At 47.5% G+C, this 24,909-nt stretch overlaps 1 protein-coding gene across 1 annotated transcript in view; it reads right to left on the reverse strand.

Moving 5' to 3' along the window:
- Window positions 1-24,909, reverse strand: part of LOC139237978 (adhesion G protein-coupled receptor E2-like) — a 92,363-nt gene that overhangs the window by 14,652 nt on the left and 52,802 nt on the right. Inside the window, exons 10-14 of the mRNA XM_070867341.1 lie at window positions 24,004-24,203; window positions 20,964-21,134; window positions 18,490-18,687; window positions 2,871-3,103; window positions 1,394-1,460 (exon numbers count right to left, since the gene is read on the reverse strand). Coding sequence (XP_070723442.1) covers window positions 1,427-1,460; window positions 2,871-3,103; window positions 18,490-18,687; window positions 20,964-21,134; window positions 24,004-24,203 — 836 coding nt within the window. The 3' untranslated portion in view covers window positions 1,394-1,426. The remainder of the gene's footprint in view (window positions 1-1,393; window positions 1,461-2,870; window positions 3,104-18,489; window positions 18,688-20,963; window positions 21,135-24,003; window positions 24,204-24,909) is intronic.

The following is a 24,909-nucleotide window of genomic DNA, read 5'->3' on the forward strand; positions in this document are numbered from 1 at the left end:
TCCTTCATTGCAAAGGGGCTGGAGTATAAAAGTAGCGAAGTCTTGCGACAATTGTACATGGGCCTTGGTGAGACCACACCTGGAGTACTGCGCACAGGTTTGGTCTCCTTATCCAAGGAAGAATATACTAGCCTTGGAGGTGTTCCCTAAATTGATTCCTGGGATGAGAAGACTGTCTTATGATGAGAGATTGTGTAGAGCAGGCCTATACTCTCTGGAGTTTAGAAGAATGAGAGGTGATTGCCTTGAAACATACAAGATTCTGAGGGGCATTGACAGGGTAGATGCAGGGAAGATGTTTCCCAGGGCTGGAGAGTCTAAAACCAGGGGGCACAGTCTCAGAATAAGAGGTCGGTCATTTAGGACAGAAGAGATCTGGTTAACAGTGATCTGAGTATAAGTGCTTCGATGTTTTAGTGAGATGAGGAGGAATTTCTTCACTCAGAGGATTGTGAACCTTTGGAATTTTCTTCCGTAGAGAGCTGTGGCGGTTCATTCATTGAGCATATTTAAGGCAGAGATTGATGGATTTTTGGATATTATGGGAATCAAGCGATATCGGGATAGTGCAGGCAAGTGCAGGAATATTAGCCTTTATTGCAAGGGGGAGGGAGTATAAAAGTAAGGAAGTCCTGCTACAACTGTACAGGGCATTGGTGAGGCCACACCTGGAGTACTGCATGCAGTTTTGGTCTCCTTATTTAAGGAGGGATATACTTGCATTGGAGGCTGTTCAGAGAAGGTTCACGAGGTTGAATCCTGAGATGAGAGGGTTGTCTTATGAAGACAGGTTGAACAGGTTGGGCCTGTACTCATTGGAGTTTAGAAGATTGAGAGGTGATCTTATTGAAACATATAAGGGGTGTGACAGCGTCGATGCAGAGAGGATGTTTCCCCTCGTGAGGAATGTAGAACTAGGGGGCATAGTTTCAGAATAAGGGGTCGCTCATTTAAAACGGAGATGAGGAGCGATTTCTTCTCTCAGAGGGTGGTGAATCTTTGGAATTCTCTGCCCCAGAGGAAGGGTCATTGAATATACTTAAGGTGGAGATGGACAGATTCTTGAATGATAAGGGGGTAAAAGGTTATGGGAAGCGGGCAGGGAAGTGGAGTTGAGGCCAAGATCAGATCAGCCATGATCTTATTGAATGGCGGAGCAGGCTCGAGGGGCCACATGACCTACTCCTGCTCCTATTTCTTATGTTCTTATGATCACAATATCATCAGGTTTAAAGTAGTTATCGAAAGGGACAAAGAGAAATCAATGGTGGAAATACCCAACTGGAAGAGAGCCAATTTCAGTGGTTTGAGACGGGATCTAGCACAGGTGGACTGGACACAAAGATTGTCCATTACAACAGTGAATGAGCAATGGCAGGCCTTCAATAATTACCGCAATTATCAGGCACACGGGCCCCAGGAAACTTCAGATCAATCCGCTGTCCGTGGAGATCCAGCAGCTAGAAGTTAAGAGGAGAAAGTGAATGTACCGGATCGCTGAGGGGCACACGAGAGCGCAAACCGCCAATCGCAGGAGATTCATCCCGCAGGAATATTCTCAAACCCCGCTCACTGATTGGATGATAATACGTCCCGTGTGCTGGCCGTTCACAGACTGACATTGAGGCGACATTCAGACCTCAGTAAATGCCGATATTAATAGGTCCCGGGTCAGGAATTCACCCCCTGTGTGACAGTTTCTCAGGAACGCACCAAGCACAGAGCACGGTGTAAAACCAGGGGCAGAGTCCGTGGGTCCGGAGTGAGTTTGGAACCCACTGCCCCTGGTTATCTGTGGGGCCTGCGCTGTGGTGCATGGGGCTCATCCGGCTTTCGGAGTAGATGTTAAACCGAGGCCTCGTCTGCCCTTTCGAGTGGATGTAAAAGATACAATAACACTAGTTCGAAGAAGAGCAGGGGAGTTATCCCCGGTGTCCTGGGCCCAATATTTATCCCTCAATCAACATAACGAAAACAGATTATCTGGTCATTATTAAATTGCTGTTTGTGGGAGCTTGCTGTGCGCAAAAATGGTTGTTTCCTACATTACAAAAGTGACTACAATTCAGAAGTACTTTATTGGCTTTAAAGCCAATCGGACATTCTGAGGTTGTAAACGGTGCTATATAAATGCACGTCAGTCTTTCTCTCTTTCTTGCTTTTCATTTTTCTTCATTCTTTTCTTTCTCTTCACGTGAGTGAGCAATAGACAAGGCGCATGCAACACTTTGCAGCAAGCAATCTTTAGGAGAGGGGCTACAATTACTGGGTTAGGGTGGGGTGGGGAGGGAGGGAAATCAGTCAGGAACCCTTTGCTGACTGCTGAGCAGGGAATGGAATGAGTGGCACAGAGAGGATAAAGGACAGAAGGGAGGGGGGAGGAGAGAGGAGAGGTGAGGAACGAGGATAGGTGGGGTAAGGAGAGATGTAAGGAAGAGAGAGGAGAGGAGGTAAGGGGAGGGAAAGAGGCCAGGAGAGAGTAGAGGAGAGGAAGGAAAGGGAGAAAATCATGGAAGGAGAAGAGAAAACGAGAGTGTAGTTCAGAGGAGCATGAACCACATTATTATTGACAAAAGAAAGGTTGCGATATGAGAAAGAAATTTGGAATCTGTATTTTATAGTCTCTTGAACACTCTTAGTTCAGTTTAACTCTACTTATTCAGTAGATCTCAATCAGCCATGTGCAGATAAAATGGCGTTCCTCCTACAGACAGTTTTTTACAATACAGATCCAGGGCGCTATACCATCAAGCTAGAGGATGCTATACATTATATCGTTACAGAGTCCACAGATGAGAGAAGTGATTTGAGTTCAAGTGGAAAGCCACAAATTGCATGGTAAGGCTGGAATAACAGGACACATTACTTACTGTCTGGATGACCCATAGCCGTCGTGAGAGACTGCAGCAGATATGACCACGATTACTGCAGGGACCCCGTAGCCACAGGAGTACATGTACCTCCCAGTTTTCTCTGAGTGGGGAACCCTCAATTGCCTGATGTTTCTGACCATGAGGAAGAGCTGGACTCCTTCCAGAAACATCCAGACAAACGCTGCCAGGAAGAAGTAGTGTAAAAACCCTGCCACAATCCCGCACACAACCTGAAACAACAAGAAACAGCGTGGAAGCCTTTCCTGAAACAGCAGAGCCTCACAATTCCACGCCTCGATTTTAAAATTCTCATCCCCGTTTTCAAATCCCCCCATAGCCTCGCCCCTCCCTATCTCTGTAATCTCCTCCAGTCTTATCAGCTCCCTTAGACCTCTGCGCTCCACCTATTCTGGACTTTTGAACATCCCCGATATTAAATGCTCCACCATTGGCAGCCATGCCTTCAGCTGCCTAGGCCCTAAGCTCTGGAACTCCCTCCCTAAACCTCTCCGCCTCTCTTTCCTCCTTTAAGACTCTCCTTCAAACCTACATCTTCGACCTAGCTTTTGGTCGCCTGCCCCAAGACCCTAAGATCTCCTTATGTGGCTCTGTTATGTCTTGGATAAAGAGTCAGACTAGATGCTGCAAGCTCAAAGTAAGTGTGACTGTAGTTCTTTATTGCAGATCTCAGAGTGCCTCTCCAGCCCTGTGAGGCCTCCTTATATACAGGTGCTCCCAAGAGATTGTGAGATCCCTTGGGACTCCAGAGAATAAGCCCTCTGGTGGTCAGACATGGTAATTACAGGTTTACATACATAACAACACTCCCCCCCTCCCCCTCCCCAAAGTCAATAGTGTAACTATTTACAATGTGACAATCTGGGGCCTTTCTTTCCCTGGTTGATCGTCTCGGTGCAATTGCTGGTGTTAGTGAGTCGTTTGTTGGGCCTTTGCTGGGCTCTGCACAGCAGGCCTTGCTGGACTGCTGGGGGTGGTGAGCTGGGTGATGGGTTCTGCTTTGTGGGCGGTTGCCACTTGTGTGTGCGTTGGAGGGTCGAAAAAGGTAGATTGTTCTGGATAGTCCGTAAATTTGAGTTTGATTTGGTCCAAGTGTTTTCCCCAGGTGAGTCCATTTGCGAGTTTGACCACAAACACCCTACTCCCCTCTTTGGCCAAGACACTGCCAGCAATCCACTTGGAACCTTGTCCATAGTTCAACACAAATACAGGATCATTATCTTCAATTTCGCGTGACACATTTGCGTGTATTCTGTTGAAACCGCCTGCTCTCTACCTGTTCGTGTAGATCAGGGTGGACTAACGAGAGCCTTGTCTTAAGTGCCCTTTTCATGAGCAGTTCAGCGGGAGGGACCCCGGTGAGCGAATTGGGCCTTGTGCGGTAACTAAGCAGGACTCGGGATAAGCGAGTCTGCAGTGAGCCTTTAGTTACCCTTTTCAAGCTCTGCTTGATTGTTTGAACTGCTCGTTCTGCCTGACCGTTGGATGCTGGCTTAAACGGGGCAGTCGTGACATGTTTGGCCCCATTGTGGGTCATGAATTCCTTGAATTCGGCACTGGTAAAGCACGGCCCATTGTCACTTACAAGGACATCAGGCAGGCCGTGCATGGCAAACATGGCCCGTAGGCTTTCAATGTTGGCAGCGGACACGATTGCCGACATTATCACACATTCAATCCACTTGGAGTACGCATCTACAACCACGAAAAACATTTTTCCCAAGAATGGGCCTGCATAGTCGACATGAACCCTAGACCACAGTTTGGAGAGCTAAGACCATAAACTTAGTGGTGCCTCCCTGGGTGCATTGCTTAACTGGGAACATGTGTTACATTTGTGCACACAGGACTCCAAGTCTGCATCAATACCGGGCCATCACACATGGGATCTGCTATTGCTTTCATCATTACAATGCCTGGGTGGGTACTGTGGAGATCACTAATGAAAGTGTCCCTGCCCTTTTTTGGCACAACTACCCGATTGCCCCATAGGAGTCAGTCTGCCTGTATAGACATTTCATCTCTGCGCCGCTGGTACGGCTTTATTTCTTCCTGCATCTCTACCGGGACACTAGACCAACTCCCGTGGAGCACACAGTTTTTTTACTAAGGACAGTAAGGGGTCCTGCCTCGATCAGGTTCTAATCTGTCGGGCGGTAACAGGTGATTGCTCACTCTCGAATGCTTTCATTACCATAATTAAAGCTGTAGGCTGTGCCAACTCCACCCCGGTGTTGGGCAATGGTAGTCTACTGAGAACATCGGCACAGTTTTCTGTGTCTGGCCTGAGGTGGGTGGCGTAGTTGTACGCGGACAACGTGAGCGCCCATCTCTGGACGCGGGCCGATGCATTCGTATTTATCCCCTTCTTTTCAGAAAAGAGGGATATAAGTGGCTTATGGTCGGTTTCCAAATTTGAGCCTGAACAGATATTGATGCATTTTCTTTACCCCGTAAACACACGCTAATGCTTTTTTGATCATACTGTAGGCCCTCTCGGCCTTAGACAGACTTCTGGATGCATAAGCAACCGGTTGCAATTTTCAAAATTCATTAGCTTGTTGCAATACACACCCGACCTCGTACGCCGACGCATCACATGCTAGTACCAAATGTTTGCATGTATCGTACATTTTTGTTTGTTTGAACAAAACAGCTTCCTAGCTTTCTCAAAGACATTTTCTTAGCTTTTACCCCATACCCATTCATCTCCCTTACGCAGTAAAGAGTGCAGGGGTTCTAACAATGTGCTAAGACCCGGTAAGAAGTTCAGGAGTCCTAGAAACGACGCAGCTCCGTCACGTTCTGTGGCCTCGGTGTGTTCTTGATTGCCTCCGTCTTCGAATCGGTGGGCCTGATGCCGTCCACCGTGATTCTTCTCCCCAGGAACTCCACTTCAAGCGCCAGGAAATCACACTTCGAGTGTTTTAGCCTGAGCCCCACACGATTAAGCCAACTAAGGACCTCCTCCAGGTTCTGCAGATGCTCGACGGTGTCCCGACCTGTAACCAAGGTGTCGTCCTGGAAGACCACAGTGCGCGGGACCGACTTCAGCACGCTTTCCACGTTCCTCTGGACTATCGCCGCGGCCGATCGAATCTCAAACGGGCATCTGTTGTAAACGAAAAGACCTTTGTGCGTGTTGATGCAGGTGAGGCCTTTAGAAGATTCCTCCAGCTCCTGCGTCATGTAGGCCGAGGTCAAGTCCAGCTTCGTGAACGTTTTCCCTCCCGCCAGCGTCGCAAATAGGTCATCAGCCTTTGGTAGTGGGTATTGATCCTGCAGCGAGAAACGATTAATAGTTACTTTGTAATCACCACAGATTCTGACGGTGCCGTCTCCCTTGAGGACTGAAACGATCGGACTGGCCTACTCATTGAATTCGATCGGCGAAATGATGCGCTCTCATTGCAATCTGTCCAACTCGATCTCCACCCTCTCTCTCATCATGTAAGGTACCGCTCTCGCCTTGTGATGGATGGGTCACATCCCCAGAATCAAATGGACCTGCACTTTTGCTCCTTGGAACTTCCCAATGCCTGGTTCGAACAGCGAGGGGAACTTGCTTAGGACCTGGGCACATGAGGTGTCGTCGACAGACGAAAGCGCTCAGACGTCGTCCCAGTTTCAGCGTATCTTTCCGAGCCAGCTCCTGCCGAACAGCGTGGGGCCATCGCCCAGTACCACCCAGAGTGGTAAATCGTGCACCGCTCCATCATAGGAGACCTTTAGGACAGCACTGTCAATTACAGGAATTAGTTCCTTTGTGTACGTTCTGAGTTTGGTACGAATGGGAGTCAGCAGTGGCCTTGAAGCCTTGTTGCACCACAACTTATTGAAAGTCTTTTTACTCATTATGGACTGGCTTGCGCCCGTGTCCAGCTCCATGGACACCGGGAGTCCATTTAATTCAACCTTCAGCATTATCGGGGCACACTTTATGATAAATGCATGCACCGCATATACCTCTGCCTCCTCGGTCTGAGGCTCTGGTTCGTCATGATTCACCGTGGATCTGTCCTCTTCTGCTACATGGTGGTTTGCAGGATTAGCAGGGATTGCAGCTTGCTGGCATGTGCGTTGGAGGTGTCCCATTGTTCTACAGCCCTTGCACATGTATCCTTTGAAGCGGCATGAATGAAATCGATGATCATCCCCACAGCGCCAACAAGGTGCTAATTGCCTTGTATTCACCACCTTGATGGCAGACTCTGAGTCATCTGCAGACGTGCAGCTACAGGAGTGTAAGTCCTACCATACACATTTTGATTCGAAAACAACGTTACTTTGTTCACAGTACTTGCAGCAGACTAGTGTGCTGGGAAATTTGTTTGGTATTGTCACTGGTGGAGATAAACGCCTGGGCTATCGCTATGGCTTTACTCAAGGTTGGGGTCTCTACAGACAAAAGTTTGCGAAGTATTACTTCATGGCCAATGCCAAGTACAAAGAAGTCCCTGAGCATATGCTCCAAGTGTCCTTTAAATTCGCAATATCCTGCAAGGCGCCTTAGCTCGGTGACGTAGCTCACCATTTCCTGGCCTTCAGACCTCTTGTACATGTAGAACCGATACCTTGCCATCAGAACGCTTTCCTTCGGGTTTAGGTGCTCCCGGAATAGTGTGCACAACTCATCCTATAACTTGTCTGTGGGTTTCACTGGAGCGAGCAGGTTTTTCATGAGGCCATACGTTGGTGCCCCGCAAACGGTGAGGAGGATCGCCCTTCACTTGGCAGCGTTCGCCTCTCCTTCCAGCTCGTTGGCCACAAAGTATTGGTCAAGTCGCTCCACAGTTTCCCAATCATCTCCCTCCGAAAATTTCTCCAGGATGCCCACAGTTCTCTGCATTGTTGTGTTGGGATTCGTTATCTGTATCTCGTCGCCAGTTGTTATGTCTTGGATAAAGAGTCAGACTAGATACTGCAAGCTCAAAGTAAGTGTGACCGTAGTTCTTTATTGCAGATCTCAGATTGCCTCTCCAGCCTGTGAGGCCTCCTTATATACAGGTGCTCCCAAGGGATTATGGGATCCCTTGTGACTCCAGGGGATAAGCCCTCTGGTGGTTAGACATGGTAATTACAGGTTTACATACATAACAGGCTCGGTGTCAAATCTGTTGTTTTGTCATATAACACTGACCTACATTAGTTCCCGGTTAACTATGGTAAGGGCGCTATATAAATACAAGTTTTCGTTGTTATGTGGCTCGGTGTCGAATTTTTTTGTTGTTGATAACATTCCTGTGAAACGGCTTGGGACGTTATTATGTTAAAGGCGCTATATAAATAAAGTTGTTGTTGTTGTGGTGCAGTCTCAGAGCTAACACCTATATCGTGCCCATCGACACCCTCCAACACTGACCTTGCCAAAGTTCGTGGAGGTCAATGGGAGGGCGCACCATTTGGATGGGGGTCAGCGGGTAATCCGATTTAAAAGAATAAATGAGCCTGTGCTCCATGGGTCCAGGCTGGTTTGTTGGGCCTGAATCCCTCTGGTGGGGCCCACTTGCCCCAGCCTAGAACCTGGGTCACCTCAGGCCACTTGGTTTACCAGCCTCCAGTCCGACACTGGGTCCCCTCGGAGCCCGGTTAAGTGGGCATTCCCAGTGCAGTGACCTCCCCAGCCTGCTCCTCGCCCTCTTGGCGTCTCCGGCACTGTGAGGGGCGGGTGGAGGTAAAAGGCCAAACCGGGAAATCCCGGAAAGGCTGGGGACCCAACGCAATCGTGTCCGTGTCTTTTCCCAAAGCGTTCCACTGGATTCTTGCTGCAGTTATGGTGGAACGGACAAGACAATCCCGGGCCCTTCTGTTTTACATTTTTTTAATGAAAACTCAAAACCCCCAAAAATCCCAGCTTTGGGGGCAACTGAACAAACGGCTAAAACAAGCTGCAAACACCATGAACATAAAGACTGAGAGCGGGAACCCCCTCACTGTTGATGCACAGTGGGGAGCTTGGCTTGATCAGCGAGGGGACCTGTTCACTGACCCTGGGGATTGACTGCTGGCGAGAGGAGGTACACAGGAGTACATGGGATATACGGCACAGAAACAGGCCATTTGGCCCAACCAGTCCATGCCGGCGTTTATGCTCCACTCGAGCCTCCTCCCGTCTTTCCTCATCTAAATCTATCAGCATAACCCTCTATTCCCTTCTCCCTCATACACTTGTCCAGCCTCCCCTTAAATGCATCGATACTATTCACTTCAACCACTCCCTGTGGCAGCGAGTTCCACATTCTCACCACTCTCTGGGTAAAGAAGTTTCTTCTGAATTCCCGATTAGATCTCATGATGACTATCTTATATTGATGGCCTCTAGTTATCCTCTTCCCCACAAGTGGAAACATTCTCTCTGTATCCACTCTATCAAACCTTTCATAATTTTAAAGACCTCTATTACGTAACCCCTCAGCCTTCTTTTGTCAAGAGAAAAGAGACCCAGCCTGTTCACCCTTTCCTGATAAGTATACCCTCCCATTTCTGGTATCATCCTTGTAAAGCTTCTCTGCACCGTTTCCGGTGCCTCTATATCCTTTTTAGAATATGGCGACCAGAACTGTACGAATACAATCTATTCATTAAACAGGCGGGATCAACGAATAGGAACAAAAGCCCAGTCACATTTACACACATCCATTCAAGACAAAGCAGCCCGTTTGATCGGCACCCCATCCAACACCTTCAACATTCACTCCCTCCACCACCGGCGCACCGTGGCTGCAGTGTGTACCATCTACAGGATGCACTGCAGCAACTCGCCAAGGCTTCTTTTCAGCACCTCCCAAACCCACCACCTAGAAGCACAAGGATAGCAGGTGCGTGGGAACACCAACCCCTCCATTTTACCCTCCAAGTCACGCACCACCTCGATTTGGACATATATCGCCGTTCCTTCGTCAACGCTGGGTCAAAATCCTGGAACTTCCCAACAGCGGTTCAAGAAGGCGGCCCACCACCACCTTCTCAAGACCACCTAGAAACGGGCAATAAACGCTGGTGTGGCTAGCGATGCCCACGCCCCAAGAGTGAATTAAATAAAACATGCCGACACACGCAGAAAAAACACATACACTCCCACCCATGAACAGACAGACACACCACACACAAGCAAACAGATGACACAAATGGGCAGATACGTAGACACACACACATACACAGTCACACACACACACAGAGACACAGACACACAGTCACACACACACAGCCACACACACACAGCTTGTCACACAGAGAAACTGTCAAATCCACATACATGCACAGACAACAGCAATTTGCATTTATATAGCGCTTTTAACGAAATTATAAAGTCCCCAAGGTGCTTCACAGGGGTGTTATCAGGCAACAACCAAAAAATGTACACTGAGCCGAAGATGGAGACATTCGGACAGGTGACCAAAAGCTTGATCAAAGAGGTGGGTTTTAAAGAAGAGAGAGAGATGGGGAGGTGTAGAGGGAATTCCAGAGCTTAGGGTTGTAAATGGTTAAAGGCTGTTATGAACGCTAACTGTTTTTGCATGCCTTTTTTGCACAATAACAAGGCCAGTCTTGTGGTGTGACAAGATAAGTTAGATCTGGTTGTGAAACTGCTGAGTTTGCAGAAATGCTTTGCAACATTGTTTTTGCAAGAGAACAGAATGCTTTCTGATCACCGGCAGGACAACTGAGGTGCTATCTTGAGCCACCGACCCAATGTTCTCGGTGCTCTTTTTTATTTCTAAACCCTCCTCTCCCTCAGGCCCAACTCATGCCGAACCACAGATATTTCTGGACAGGAAAGGTCCAACCTGTACAACATTTGTTCGGCCACAGCTGGAGCACTGCGTGCAGTTCTGGCCACCATATTACAGGAAGGATATGATCGCATTACAAAGGATGCAGAGGACATTTACAAAGATGTTGCCCAGACTAGAAAACTTTAGCTGTGAGGAAAGATTGGATAGGCTGGGGTTGTTTCCCCTGGAACAGAGGAGGCAGAGGTTAGATTTAATTGAGATGTATAAAATTATGAGGGGCCTAGATAGAGTGGATAGAAAGTACCTATTTCCCTTAGCAGAGGGGTCAATAACCAGGGGGCTGTAAGATTCGGCGAAAACAAACTTTTTGGACTTGTTGAACATTACTTGGACACATTTTCTGTTACTGCAGAGAGCAGACAGCACTGACCTGGGGCAGGTCCAAACATGTGTAACTTGAATACACATCAGCTGAGGGGAATGAGAATGGCTGAAAGCAGGAACATCATGGTTAATTAGGCACTTTTTGTCATGGAATGGGAACCCATCAGTGAGACATTAAGTAAAATGGCCGGGGTTTCAGGCCATCGAAAGACAAAGGAGAGCTACACATCATGAGACAGATCAATTGGACAAAAGGGCAGGTAAAGACTTGTTTTTGCTTTTCAGTTGGACTGCCTCAGGGAAAAGTCAGTTGGACTTTTGGCACGAAAAGAAGCAGTCTTACAGGTATAAGAGAAGGCAGTCGGCAGTCATTTCTCTCTCTCCCCTCTCTTTTACACGCGCTTGAAACACACAAAGACCGAGCACTCCATCTGGGACGGAGAGAAGAAACCACCGTCTACGAGCAAAGAGAGCTTTGCTACTTTGACTGGGAGGCTGACCTTGAGACTGGACTTGAATATCACAGTTTGGTACGGACCCAGAAGATAAGCCTCATCGGGAGAAGCAGCGAGTAAGCCAGAGGGGTAATTGGTGAGCATTTATCCCAGTCCACGCATCTTTAAGACCACCGCATAGTGCGAAAGGGTGTTGTGTGTCCCAACCAAGCCTTAGGGGTTTTAGTGGGGAGGTTTTTGCAAGGATCATAAGCGTACGCACATTCTGTTGGACAGATTCGGTGCAATTTTGAATCCCTAGTAGGGGTGTTTTAGACATGGATACTTCACTTTAGGGGCCTGTTTAGACGGGCCAGACTGTGTGTTGCACTGTGTTTGTTTGCATTACACTACCAGGGTGTGTTTTTACTGGGAGCAGGTGTGTTTTCACTTGAATAAAAGCATTGCGACGGTTGAAACCGAAAAGATCTGTCTATGACTGTATTACTGTTCACAACTATAATTCCGGAGTCTAGAACTATTGTAAGAGGGGTGATTCGAAACCACCAAGGGCAAAACCACTTACAGAATCTGGTGACCGCGGCAGGACTCTGGTACGAGTGAACAGATAGTCATGGAAGATCTCAAGGTCAAGAGATCGACAATGGGGGATAGGATTTCCTCGTACGTATTCGGTAAATTTAATGTAACACAGCAGTGGGTGTTAGACCTGTTGCGGGCTGAGAGTCCAGAGGACAAAGCTGCAGAGTGGACAAGGGGTAAGGTGCACAAAAAGGCCAAAGTAAAGGCCATTTGGCTCCTGTGTTTGCAGAAGCAAGTCCAGCTGCTCAGGGAGCAGGTTGGTAAGCTTAAGGCAGAGCTCCTAGAGTCAGAGCAGCAGTCAGCCGCAAGGGCTACAGTGGGGAACAGATTAGTGGATGAGTTACACGGGGAGAGGCAGGAAAGGTGCACTCAGGAGGAAACCTCCCGTAACACCGGAGAGTACTTGCAATGCCAGGTCACCGAGGCCAAGCTCAACGAGCAGGCTGTAAAGGAGGAGAATGCCCGCTGAATGGGTAAAGTTGACGGGCTGGAGGGGCAACTGAGAGACATTAAGACAGCTTACAGGGTAGCTAGCAGTGGAAATCACGGGCCCTGCCAAGAAAAAATCCAAAGCTTGACTCAAGCTCTAGCCAAAGCCAAAGGCATGGTTTGCTTGATGGCCCCGGGGGGGAAGCTCGGGTGGACTGGGAAGAGAAAGGAGAAGATAGCGAGGATTGGGGGCAGGGTAGGGAATTCCAACCACCGCCTGAAGCACCAAACGGACCGATGTGGCCCATACGGCAGCAGAAGTTCGGCCTGCCCGTAGACGGCGAGGGTCAGGGCGCGCTGCAAAGCGATTTTGTGCTTCCGTTCACCACCCTGCAGCTGCAGAATATGATCTCGGGGGCCCAAGTTAAAGAAAGAAGGGGACCCTCAGTTCACTTCAGCGAGGTGGACCAGATTGGGGGGATTAACGGGTGTAATGAGGCTGAGGCTCACACACTGTTGCTGTTACCCCTGGCTGGGAAACTGTATCAGGCCCTGTCCGCTGAGACCAAACGGGGACAGGGGACCACGGCTGGCTTAAAGGAGGAAACCCTGAGAGCCATGGGTCACACCCAGGGTAGTCCGTTCTGTAGAGTAGAGAGGACATTGCAACTGGCAGGGGAAGCATCTCAGGCATTCAAGGACAGGCTCTGGCCCATCTACGATAAGGCCACAGGTGGGGTGCTCGACAGAACACAGTTTAAGGAGGGGGGGGGGAGCGGCCGAGAAACCATTGGCTCAGGACCCGCGTGACAAACAGTTTGCCACGAATATGGGTAATAGCGGAGGCCTGGTTTGACCCCAAGGACCTTGCGAATACGGAGGCCGGAGTGCTCTGTCACATGAGCCTGGCTTTTAAAAGCGGCTCAGAGGAGGAGGTCAAACCAGGTAAGGGCAGGGTACCCGAAGTAAAGGCCAGTGAGGCTGGTAAAAAGGAATGGTGTCAGGAAGGGGTTAGCACAGGGAAGGCTGGAACGTGTTTCGGGTGTGGGAAGACGGGACACTGGAGGAGAGACTGCCCGGCCCCGAGGAGGTGGCAAGGCAAAGGGGATCCTCCAGTGCCGAAGACACACCCTCTCTAGATGCATCTTTTGTTTCCTGACTTGTGCCATTACCATCTCAATTCGACCCATCATCCCTTTTGTCTCCCGAATCTCTCCTGCCTTCCACCCTATCACAGACCTTCCCTTTTGTTCTTTCCGCCGTTCCCCCATCTTTCAGGGCCCCAGCACCTCCTTAAGAATTTGTTACATTTCGAACTGTTGCCAGTCCTGACAAAGAGTCATCAACCTGAAACGTTAACTCTGTTTCTCTCTCCACAGATGCTGCCTGACCCGCTGAGTGTTTCCAACGTTTTTTGGTTTTTATTACTGTCTAAGTTTGTTTAGTGCATGCTGCGTGTTTAATAAAATTGTTCTGGGTTACTGAACGAGTATCCTTGTCATCACCATTTATGCCAGTTGGATCTGAGTGAATGGGCGCAATTAAATCTGCCTACAGGGATTAGGCAGCTGAAAGCACGGACGCCAATGGTGGAGCGAAGGAGGTGAGGGTTACACCAAAGAAAGGTGTTGATGCACATGGATCCAGAAACATGTACGCTCAAACATCGGGAGCAGCGTCGAGGAGGTGCGTGGAGAGGCCTATAAAAGGCGTGACTTGTGCAGCTACAGGGAGAAGGCAAAAAAGAAGTAGAAAGAAATCAAAAGGTGACGTCACAGCCAAGAGGGTAAGTGATTGGCTGGTGATTGGTGAGTAGTTTTTCTTTTTTCTCTTCTATATCAGTGAGTAACTTTTAACATTGTTGTTGCCAATTTAAGTGTATATAAGGGTTAAGTCATGGCAGGAGAGCTCGGTCGGGTGTTATGCTCCTCCTGTACCATGTGGGAACTCAGGGACACTTCCGGTGTCCCTGACGATTACATGTGCGGGAAGTGTATCCGCCTCCAGCTCCTGACAGACCGCGTTGCGGAGTTGGAGCTGAGGGTGGATTCACTCTGGAGCATCCACGATGCTGAGAATGACGTGAGTATCACGTGTAGCGAGTTGGTCGTACCGCAGGGAAAGGGTCCACAGCCAGATAGGAAATGGAAGACCAACAGGAAGAGCAGTGCAAGGAAGGTAGTGCAGGAGTCCCCTGTGGTCAACCCCCTGCAAAACAGATACACTGCTTTGGGTACTGTTGAGGGGGATGACTCATCAGGGGAGGGCAGCAGCAGCCAAGTTCATGGCACCGTGGCTGGCTCTGCTGCACAGGAGGGCAGGAAAAAGAGTGGGAGAGCAATAGTGATTGGGGATTCAATGGTGAGGGGAATAGATAGGCGTTTCTGCGGCCGCAACCGAGACTCCAGGATGGTATGTTGCCTCCCTGGTGCAAGGGTCAAGGATGTCTCGGAGCGGGTGCAGGACATTCTAAAAAGGGAGGGAGAACAGCCAGTTGTCGTGGTGCACATTGGTACCAACGACATAGGTAAAAAAAGGGATGAGGTCCTACGAAACGAATTTAAGGAGCTAGGAGCTAAATTAAAAAGTAGGACCTCAAAAGTAGTAATCTCGGGATTGCTACCAGTGCCACGTGATAGTCAGGGTAGGAATCGCAGGATAGCGCAGATGAATATGTGGCTTGAGCAGTGGTGCAACAGGGAGGGATTCAAATTCCTGGGGCATTGGAACCGGTTCTGGGGGAGGTGGGACCAGTACAAACCGGACGGTCTGCACCTGGGCAGGACCGGAACCAATGTCCTAGGGGGAGTGTTTGCTAGTGCTGTTGGGGAGGATTTAAACTGATATGGCAGGGGGATGGGAACCAATGCAGGGAGACAGAGGGAAACAAAAAGGAGGCAAAAGCAAAAGACAGAAAGGAGATGAGGAAAAGTGGATGGCAGAGAAACCCAAGGCAAAGAACAAAAAGGGCCACTGTACAGCAAAATTCTAAAAGGACAAAGGGTGTTAAAAGAACAAGCCTGAAGGCTTTGTGTCTTAATGCAAGGAGTATCCGCAATAAAGTGGATGAATTAACTGTGCAAATAGATGATAACAAATATGATGTGATTGGGATTACGGAGACGTGGCTCCAGGATGATCAGGGCTGGGAACTCAACATCCAGGGGTATTCAACATTCAGGAAAGATAGAATAAAAGGAAAAGGAGGTGGGGTAGCATTGCTGGTTAAGGAGCAAATTAAGGCAATAGTTCGGAAAGACATTAGCTTGGATGATGTGGAATCTATATGGGTAGAGCTGCAGAATACCAAAGGACAAAAAACGTTAGTGGGAGTTGTGTACAGACCTCCAAACAGTAGTAGTGATGTTGGGGAGGGCATCAAACATGAAATTAGGGGTGCGTGCAATAAAGGTGCAGCAGTTATAATGGGTGACTTTAATATGCACATAGATTGGGTTAACCAAACTGGATTTCCTGGAGTGCATAAGGGATGGTTTTTTAGACCAATATGTCGAGGAACCAACTAGGGGGGAGGCCATCTTAGACTGGGTGTTGTGTAATGAGAGAGGATTAATTAGCAATCTCGTTGTGCGAGGCCCCTTGGGGAAGAGTGACCATAATATGGTGGAATTCTGCATTAGGATGGAGAATGAAACAGTTAATTCAGAGACCATGGTCCAGAACTTAAAGAAGGGTAACTTTGAAGGTATGAGGCGTGAATTGGCTAGGATAGATTGGCGAATGATACTGAAGGGGTTGACTGTGGATGGGCAATGGCAGACATTTAGAGACAGCATGGATGAACTACAACAATTGTACATTCCTGTCTGGCGTAAAAATAAAAAAGGGAAGGTGGCTCAACCGTGGCTATCAAGGGAAATCAGGGATAGCATTAAAGCCAAGGAAGTGGCATACAAATTGGCCAGAAATAGCAGAGAACCCGGGGACTGGGAGAAATTTAGCAGAGGAGGACAAAGGGTTTGATTAGGGCAGGGAAAATGGAGTACGAGAAGAAGCTTGCAGGGAACATTAAGACGGATTGCAAAAGTTTCTATAGATATGTAAAGAGAAAAAGGTTAGTAAAGACAAACGTAGGTCCCCTGCAGTCAGAATCAGGGGAAGTCATAACGGGGAACAAAGAAATGGCGGACCAATTGAACAAGTACTTTGGTTCGGTATTCACTGAGGAGGACACAAACAACCTTCCGGATATAAAAGGGGTCGGAGGGTCTAGTAAGGAGGAGGAACTGAGGAAAATCCTTATTAGTCGGGAAATTGTGTTGGGGAAATTGATGGGATTGAAGGCCGATAAATCCCCAGGGCCTGATGGACTGCATCCCAGAGTACTTAAGGAGGTGGCCTTGGAAATAGTGGATGCATTGACAGTCATTTTCCAACATTCCATTGACTCTGGATCAGTTCCTATGGAGTGGAGGGTAGCCAATGTAACCCCACTTTTTAAAAAAGGAGGGAGAGAGAAAACAGGGAATTACAGACCGGTCAGCCTGACATCGGTAGTGGGTAAAATGATTAATCAATTATTAAGGATGTCATCGCACTGCATTTGGAAAGAGGTAATATGATAGGTCCAAGTCAGCATGGATTTGTGAAAGGGAAATCATGCTTGACAAATCTTCTGGAATTTTTTGAGGATGTTTCCAGTAGAGTGGACAAGGGAGAACCAGTTGATGTGGTATATTTGGACTTTCAGAAGGCTTTCGACAAGGTCCCACACAAGAGATTAATTGGCAAAGTTAAAGCACATGGGATTGGGGGTAGTGTGCTGACATGGATTGAGAACTGGTTGTCAGACAGGAAGCAAAGAGTAGGAGTAAATGGGGACTTTTCAGAATGGCAGGCAGTGACTAGTGGAGTACCGCAAGGTTCTGTGCTGGGGCCCCAGCTGTTTACACTGTACATTAATGATTTAGATGAGGGGATTAAATGTAGTGTCTCCAAATTTGCGGATGACACTAAGTTGGGTGGCAGTGTGAGCTGCAAGGAGGATTCTATGAGGCTGCAGAGCGACTTGGATAGGTTAGGTGAGTGGGCAAATGCATGGCAGATGAAGTATAATGTGGATAAATGTGAGGTTATCCACTTTGGTGGTAAAAACAGAGAGACAGACTATTATCTCAATGGTGACAGATTAGGAAAAGGGCAGGTGCAAAGAGACCTGGGTGTCATGGTACATCAGTCATTGAAGGTTGGCATGCAGGTACAGCAGGCGGTTAAGAAAGCAAATGGCATGTTGGCCTTCATAGCGAGGGGATTTGAGTACAAGGGCAGGGAGGTGTTGCTACAATTGTACAGAGCCTTGGTGAGGCCACACCTGGAGTATTGTGTACAGTTTTGGTCTCCTAACCTGAGGAAGGACATTCTTACTATTGAGGGAGTGCAGCGAAGGGTCACCAGACTGATTCCCGGGATGGCGGGACTGACCTATCAAGAAAGACTGGATCAACTGGGCTTGTATTCATTGGAGTTCAGAAGAATGAGAGGGGACCTCATAGAAACGTTTAAAATTCTGACGGGGTTAGACAGGTTAGATGCAGGAAGAATGTTCCCAATGTTGGGGAAGTCCAGAACCAGGGGACACAGTCTAAGGATAAGGGGGAAGCCATTTAGGACCGAGATGAGGAGGAATTTCTTCACCCAGAGAGTGGTGAAACTGTGGAATTCTCTACCACAGAAAGTTGTTGAGGCCAATTCACTAAATATATTCAAAAAGGAGTTAGATGAAGTCCTTACTACTCGGGGAATCAAGGGGTATGGTGAGAAAGCAGGAATGGGGTACTGAAGTTGCATGTTCAGCCATGAACTCATTGAATGGCGGTGCAGGCTAGAAGGGCCGAATGGCCTATTCCTGCACCTATTTTCTATGTCTATGTTTCTAACATACGTGTACATGGACACACACAGGCACACCACGTGTATACACAGACACAGACAAATATGCTTAGACATGCACACACAATCTTGGGCGTTGCTGACTGTGGAGAGGTCCCTTACCCGGTTTTCGGTCCTGTTGATCCCCACGATGAACAGCAGCTCTGCCAGGAAGAGACTCGCGCACAGCTGCGTGTGGGTGGTATTTATGGCATTTTTTAAATTGGAGCAGGAGACAAACGTCACAAAGGTGATTCCAAGACACACCAGCGATACGGGAATCCCAATGAATGTAATTACAGTCAAAGCAAGGGGATCGTCCTAGAGAAAGAAAGAACTTGCTTTTTTATAGGGCCTTTCAGGACATCCTAAAATGTTCCTCAGCTAATGAGGTACTGCTGAAGTAGTCACTGTTGTAACATAGGAAACGCGGCAGCCAATTTGTGCACTGCAAGCTCCCACAGACAGCACTGTGATAAATGATCAGATAATCTGTTTTTGATGGTGTTCTTCAACTAGTGGCAGAGTGTAGGATAGGGTACAATCAGATAACAGCCTGGCATAGGTAAAGAGCATTGTGAGGGAACTACAGTGAGTGCAGAGAGACTGACTGATTGTGTTAAATATACTGAACAGGCTACTTGAACAAGAGTAGACGTGAAAAATAATGGTGGTAATTGTAACTAACTGCACTACTTGCTAAAAGTAATTATAGATAAGTAGAATGCTTAGCTTAGGTGGAACATATATCACTGGACTAAGATAGAGTCGGGGTCAATGTGCTGTCATGGACACACAGACCAAGGCCTGAAGGACAAGTGTTGAAAAATGCTCAGCAAAGTAATGTAAGGGAAACATGATACAGAGGGCTGGAGATAAGGGGATTGGACAGAACCAAAGTAGGTCAATCTTAAACAAAGGAGTAGCACATGGGGTTCAGGGTTACACCATATCCTGTGACCAAAGTAGGTGCGGTATAGTAACGGTATGATTGTGGAATGCAACATACCCTCGGTGAGACTCAAGACTGAGAACCGCCTGGGGAGTGGTAAGCTCGAACTACCCAATGGGTGGCCTACAGGTGCCTACTGTCTTTCACTAATAAACATCTGTTAGCTATATTAATATCTCATGGACTCTGAAATTTGTTAATTAAATAAAGGACAAGAATCCGGGACATAGGAGAGAGCATTAATCCTAATCCAATATAAAATCCAACACCTTTAAGTCCACCTGAGATGGCAAATAAAGCCTTGCTTATAATGCCTCATATGAAAGACAAAGGTGCCAAAATTCAAAACTAAGATAGATTTTTGTTAGGCAAGGATATTATAGAACCAAGGTGGGTAAACAGAGTTAAGATAGAGATCAGCCATGATCTAATTGAATGGCGGAACAGGCTCGGGGGCAGAATGGCCTCCTCCTGTTCCTATGTTCCGAAATAAACCATCACATTCCTGACTTGAGCCTTGTAGATGGTGGAGTAAGTATGGTCACTGATATGGTTCAATGCTTGTGAATGGCACATAGTTACATGATATGCAAGTCCATCGCTTACCCTTTACTGCTGCGTCACCTGGAGACGTTCTAGGCCTCACTTTCTGTCTAATCCTTAACTGGATCTCCCACATCTTCTCCATCACTAAAGCTGCCTTTGAGAAGCTTTCAATCTCCTTTCATGCGCATCACTTTTCCTTAAATTCACTAAAAATCCCGACCCCGTTCAAAGCTTGAATACTGTTCCCATATCACAGAATGACATAGAATGCACAGCACAGAAACAAGACATTCAGCCGAACGGGTCCTTGCTGGTGTTGATGCTCCACATGAGCCGCCTCCCACCCTTCTTCATCTAACCTGACTGGCACATCCTTCGATTCCCGTCTCCCTCATCTGTTTATCCAGCCTCCCCTTAAATGCACCGATATTATTCACCTCAACCACTCCCTGTGGCAGCGAGTTTCACATTCTCACCACTCTCTGGGTAAAGAGGTTTCTCCTGAATTCCCGATTGGATTCATTGGTGATTATCTTATATTTATGGTCCCTGGTTTTGGTCTCCACCACAAGTGGAAACATCTTCTCTACATCTTCATAATTTTAAGGACTTCAATTAAGTCACCCCTCAGCCTTCTTGTTTCTAGAGAAATGAGCTCCAGCCAGTTTGGCCTTTCTGATAGGTGTGTCTTCTCAGTTTTGTGGAGGATTTTCCAGCACATCGCCCACTCTAAGTCATCATCTTCAAGAACTCACAAACTATGGAACTCCCTACCTCCTTCAGTCTTCAGCTCCATCCTATAACCTACAGGCTTGTACAATCCAATCTTAGTGTCATCCATCACTATTTATTGATTCATCCCCTCTTCTCTCCCACTATTTCCAGCCCTGATACTGTCCTGCACTGTGGGCCTTGGTCCATCACCCAGATGAGTCTAAATCCCACAATCCAGGAACTTTCATTGTAGCACAACATCGGACAGTTGTCCCTCACCCTCACTACACCATTCAGGGGCTACATGAGCCATCAATGCTGCTGTGTTTCGTTGCCATGAATTTAGTACTAACCGTGAAGAATATTAGTGAATAAACATTTGTACCTGACGTTTGAAAGAAGTCATCAGCAGAGCGAGGCTGGAGAGGTGATTGCATTGGCACTGGGTCTCCGTTCCGTTGGAAGCTCCCACAGTGCACCCGCTGGGAGACCAGTAACTTTTCCCAGCTGCATAATTCCAGTGGACGCAGTGCATTGTCCAATCACGAATAGCTTCCTGTGGAGAGCAGGGATTACATTTTACCATCCGCAGTTACCGAGCCAGCTGTAACCGGGCAAGTAGATGGTGTGTGCACCGCTCAGTGGGGAAAGGCATCGGCCCAGTGTGGTACTGAGCCACACAGAAGGCAACGCCCCAGGCTCCACTCCGGGTCCGTGTTGAATTAGCCCATCTCAGCCCAGGCAGGAGTTGGTGAACTACAACCAGCCTCAGTGTGGTGTGTGAACAATGGGTAGGAGCAGGTCAAAGGTCAGCGGCAATGCTCTCCACCAGCCAATAACCTGCTGACACTGTCTACCTTCACACAGCAGGAACAGACGATGGAGTGAAGGAATGGGAGGCTGTACCCAAGCAAGATAGACCAGGAATAAGAGTTCTCAATTGAGGATAAGCCAATTTTACGAGGCTGAGATGTGATTTAGCCAAAATGGACTGGAATCAGATCAGAGCAGTGGGAAGCATTCAAGGAAGAGATAGTGAGGGTTCAGGGCAAGCATGGTCCCTGGGACGAACAAATCTAGAGCCCCCTGAATGTCAAGGGACATACAAGGTAGGATAAAGAAAAAAAGGGAAGTTTAGGACAGATATCGAGGCCTCAATACTGCAGAAACCCTAGAGGAGTATAGAAAGTGCAGGGGTGAAATTATAAAGGAAATTAGGACAGCAAAGAGGGGGCATGAAACATTATTGGCAAGTAAAATCAAGGAAAACGCATAGATGTTTTATAAATACATTAAGAGCAAGAGGATAACTAAAGAAAGAGTAGGGCCTATTAGGAATCATAAAGTGATCTGTGTGTGGAAGCAGAAGACGTGGGTATGGTTCTTAATGAATACTTTGTGTCTGTTTTCACCAAAGAGAGGAACAATGCAGACACTGCTTTCAGGGAGGAGGACTGTGAAATATAGATGAAATAAACACAGTGAGAGAGGAAGTATTAAGAGGTTTAGCATCCTTGAAAGAGGATAAATCCCCAGGCCTGGATGAAATGTATCCTCGACTATTAAGAGAAGCAAGAGAGGAAATAGCAGAGGCTCTGACCATCATTTTCCAATCCTCTCTGGCTACAGTTGTGGTGCCGGAGGACTGGAGGACTGCTAACGTTGTACCGTTGTTTAAAAAGGGAGAAAGGGATAGACCGAGTAATTACAGGCCAGTCAGCCTAACCTCGATGGTGGGAATATTATTTGAAAAATTCTGAGGGACAGGATAAATTTTCAGTTGGAAAGACAGGGAATAATCAGCAAGGATTTGTTAAGGGAAGGTCGTGTCTGACTAACTTTTTGAGGAGGTAACAATGAGGGTTGATGAGGACGATGTGTTTGATGTAGTGTATATGGATTTTAGCAAGGCATTTGATAAGGTCCCACATGGCAGACCGGTCACAAAAGTAAAAACCCATGGGAACCAAGGCAAAGTGGCAAGTTGGATCCAATATTGGCTCAGAGGCAGGAAGCAAAGGATAATGGTGGACAGGTTTTTTTCTGACTGGAAGGCTGTTTCTAGTGGGGTTTCACAGGGCTCAGTACTAGGTCCCTTGCTTTTGGTATATATCAATGATTTAGATTTGAAAGTTGGGTTGCAGATGATACAAAAATTGGCAGATAATAAAGAGGAAAGCTGCGGACTGCAGGAAAATATCAATACACTGGCCATGTGGGTGGAACAGTGGTAAATGGAATTCAATCTGGAGAAGTGTGACATAATGCATTTGAGGAGGGCTAACAAGGCAAGATTATACACAATAAATAGTCGGATACTGAGATGTGTAGATGAACAAAGAGACCTTGCAGTGCATGTCCACAGATCCCTGAAGGTATCAGGACAGGTAGATAAGGTGGTTAAGGAGGCATACGGAATACTTGCCTTTATTACCCGAGGATTAGAATACAAGAGCAGGGAGGTTACGCTAGAACTGTATAAAACATTAGTTAGGCCACAGCTAGAGTACTGCATGCAGTTCTGGTCACTACATTACAGGAAAGATGTGATTGCCTCGAGAGGGTACTGAGGAGATTTACGATGATGTTGGCTGGACTGGAGAATTTTAGCTATGAGGAAAGATTGGATAGGCTGGGATTGTTTCTATTGGAATGGAGGAGGGCTGAGAGGAGACCTTATTGAGGTGTATAAAATTATGAAGGGCCGAGATAGAGTGGAAAGGAAGGACCTATTTCCCTTAACAGAGTGGTTAACAACCAGGGAGCATAGATATAAAGTAATTGGTAGGAGGTTAAGAGGGGATTTGAGGAGAAATGTTTTCAACCGGAGGGTGGTGGGGGTCTGGAACTCACTGCCTGAAAGGGTGGTAGAGGCAGAAACCTCCTCACCACATTTAAAAAGTGATTGGATGTGCACTTGAAGTGCCGTAACCTACAGAGTTACGGACCGAGAGCTGGAAAGTGGGATTAGGCTGGATAGCTCTTTGTCGGCCGGCACGGACATGATGGGCCAAATGGCTTCCTTCTGTGCTGTAAATGTCTATGATTCTATGAAGAGTTACAATCTTCAAAGAGGAGGGGATAAAACACGGGGGGGAATTTTCATAAAGAATAAATAAATAATTCCCATTTATTTATGAACCCTGCATCATGAATGAGCTGTTTTGTCTCACAGCCGACCCACTGATTCATATGTCACATACTGTTATGTGACGTAACAAGAAGTCAGCAGATTAACAGATTCATTCTCAGTCCAGTGGTCTTCCCGTTGTTTCACTAAGTTGCCTCACTGGACAGAAATACCAGGTTAGTCTTTAAACCTAAAGCTGCTGTTTCACTGCATGAATATCATTGCGAGACTGGGATGGTATCCGTGATCCAATCTGTGACAAACTGTACACAAACTGGCACAGCGCATTACAAACCTTTGTGTGCTTGAAAGTGAAGTTCACTGTCGGGTCGAGTCCATGCTTGTCCCTGTTAGTTATCACGGCTGAAACTACATTTGAGATCAATCGAAATGGCTTTGGTTTCCCACCGGCGGTGCTGAGGTTGAAAACACTTCCATTCAGGATGGAATCCATGTTCTTGTAGGCGATCAAAGCCACAGCAGCAACATGTGCCCCTGGAGGGAGAGTCAAACGTTACTAACGCCGGAGTGAAATCCGCAGGGGAGGCAATGGCCATAACATACACGTAACTCCTGCTGTGGAACTGGACCAGGTCACGGCCGGCTTCCCGGAAAAGATGGGATGTGTGCATGCGTGTGTGACCCTGTGTGTCTGTGATATTAAATGGATTGCAGATTTTTACTTTCATTTACTTTACTTTCTGCAGAAGACTGTGGGATTTGTAGACATTCACGAGACATAGAAACAGAGGAGTGGAGAGCAGCCGATTGCGGCAGTGCAATAAAGACAGTAAGGAATAGCAAGATCCCAGATTGGGGTGGTTATTTGGTTTAGCTCCTCCACTGAGACAGACCATCAGGCCATCTGATGGAAGGCCATCTCTTTAATCAGACTAAGGATTTTCCCTCCACTACACCTCCCAGGAGACCATTCTGGCTGAAGAAGTTCCTCCAGATGTCTGTCCTCAACTTTCCTTTCACCAGTTTTATCTGACGTCCCCTTATTCTAGTATCCAGGCAAACCCTGAAGCTGCGCTCTGATTAACCTTACCCCTGGCATTTAATACCTTGTGTAGCTCTTGAAGAGCCTCAATTAGACTCCTCCTTTCAAGCCCCGATTTACCGTCTATTCTGGTAACTCAATCCTTTGACACGAGGAATCAGCCTCGTGGATCTTCTCTGATGTGGGACTTGAACCTAC

Source organism: Pristiophorus japonicus, chromosome 24 (assembly GCF_044704955.1).
Source record: "Pristiophorus japonicus isolate sPriJap1 chromosome 24, sPriJap1.hap1, whole genome shotgun sequence".
Lineage (NCBI taxonomy): Eukaryota > Metazoa > Chordata > Chondrichthyes > Pristiophoridae > Pristiophorus > Pristiophorus japonicus.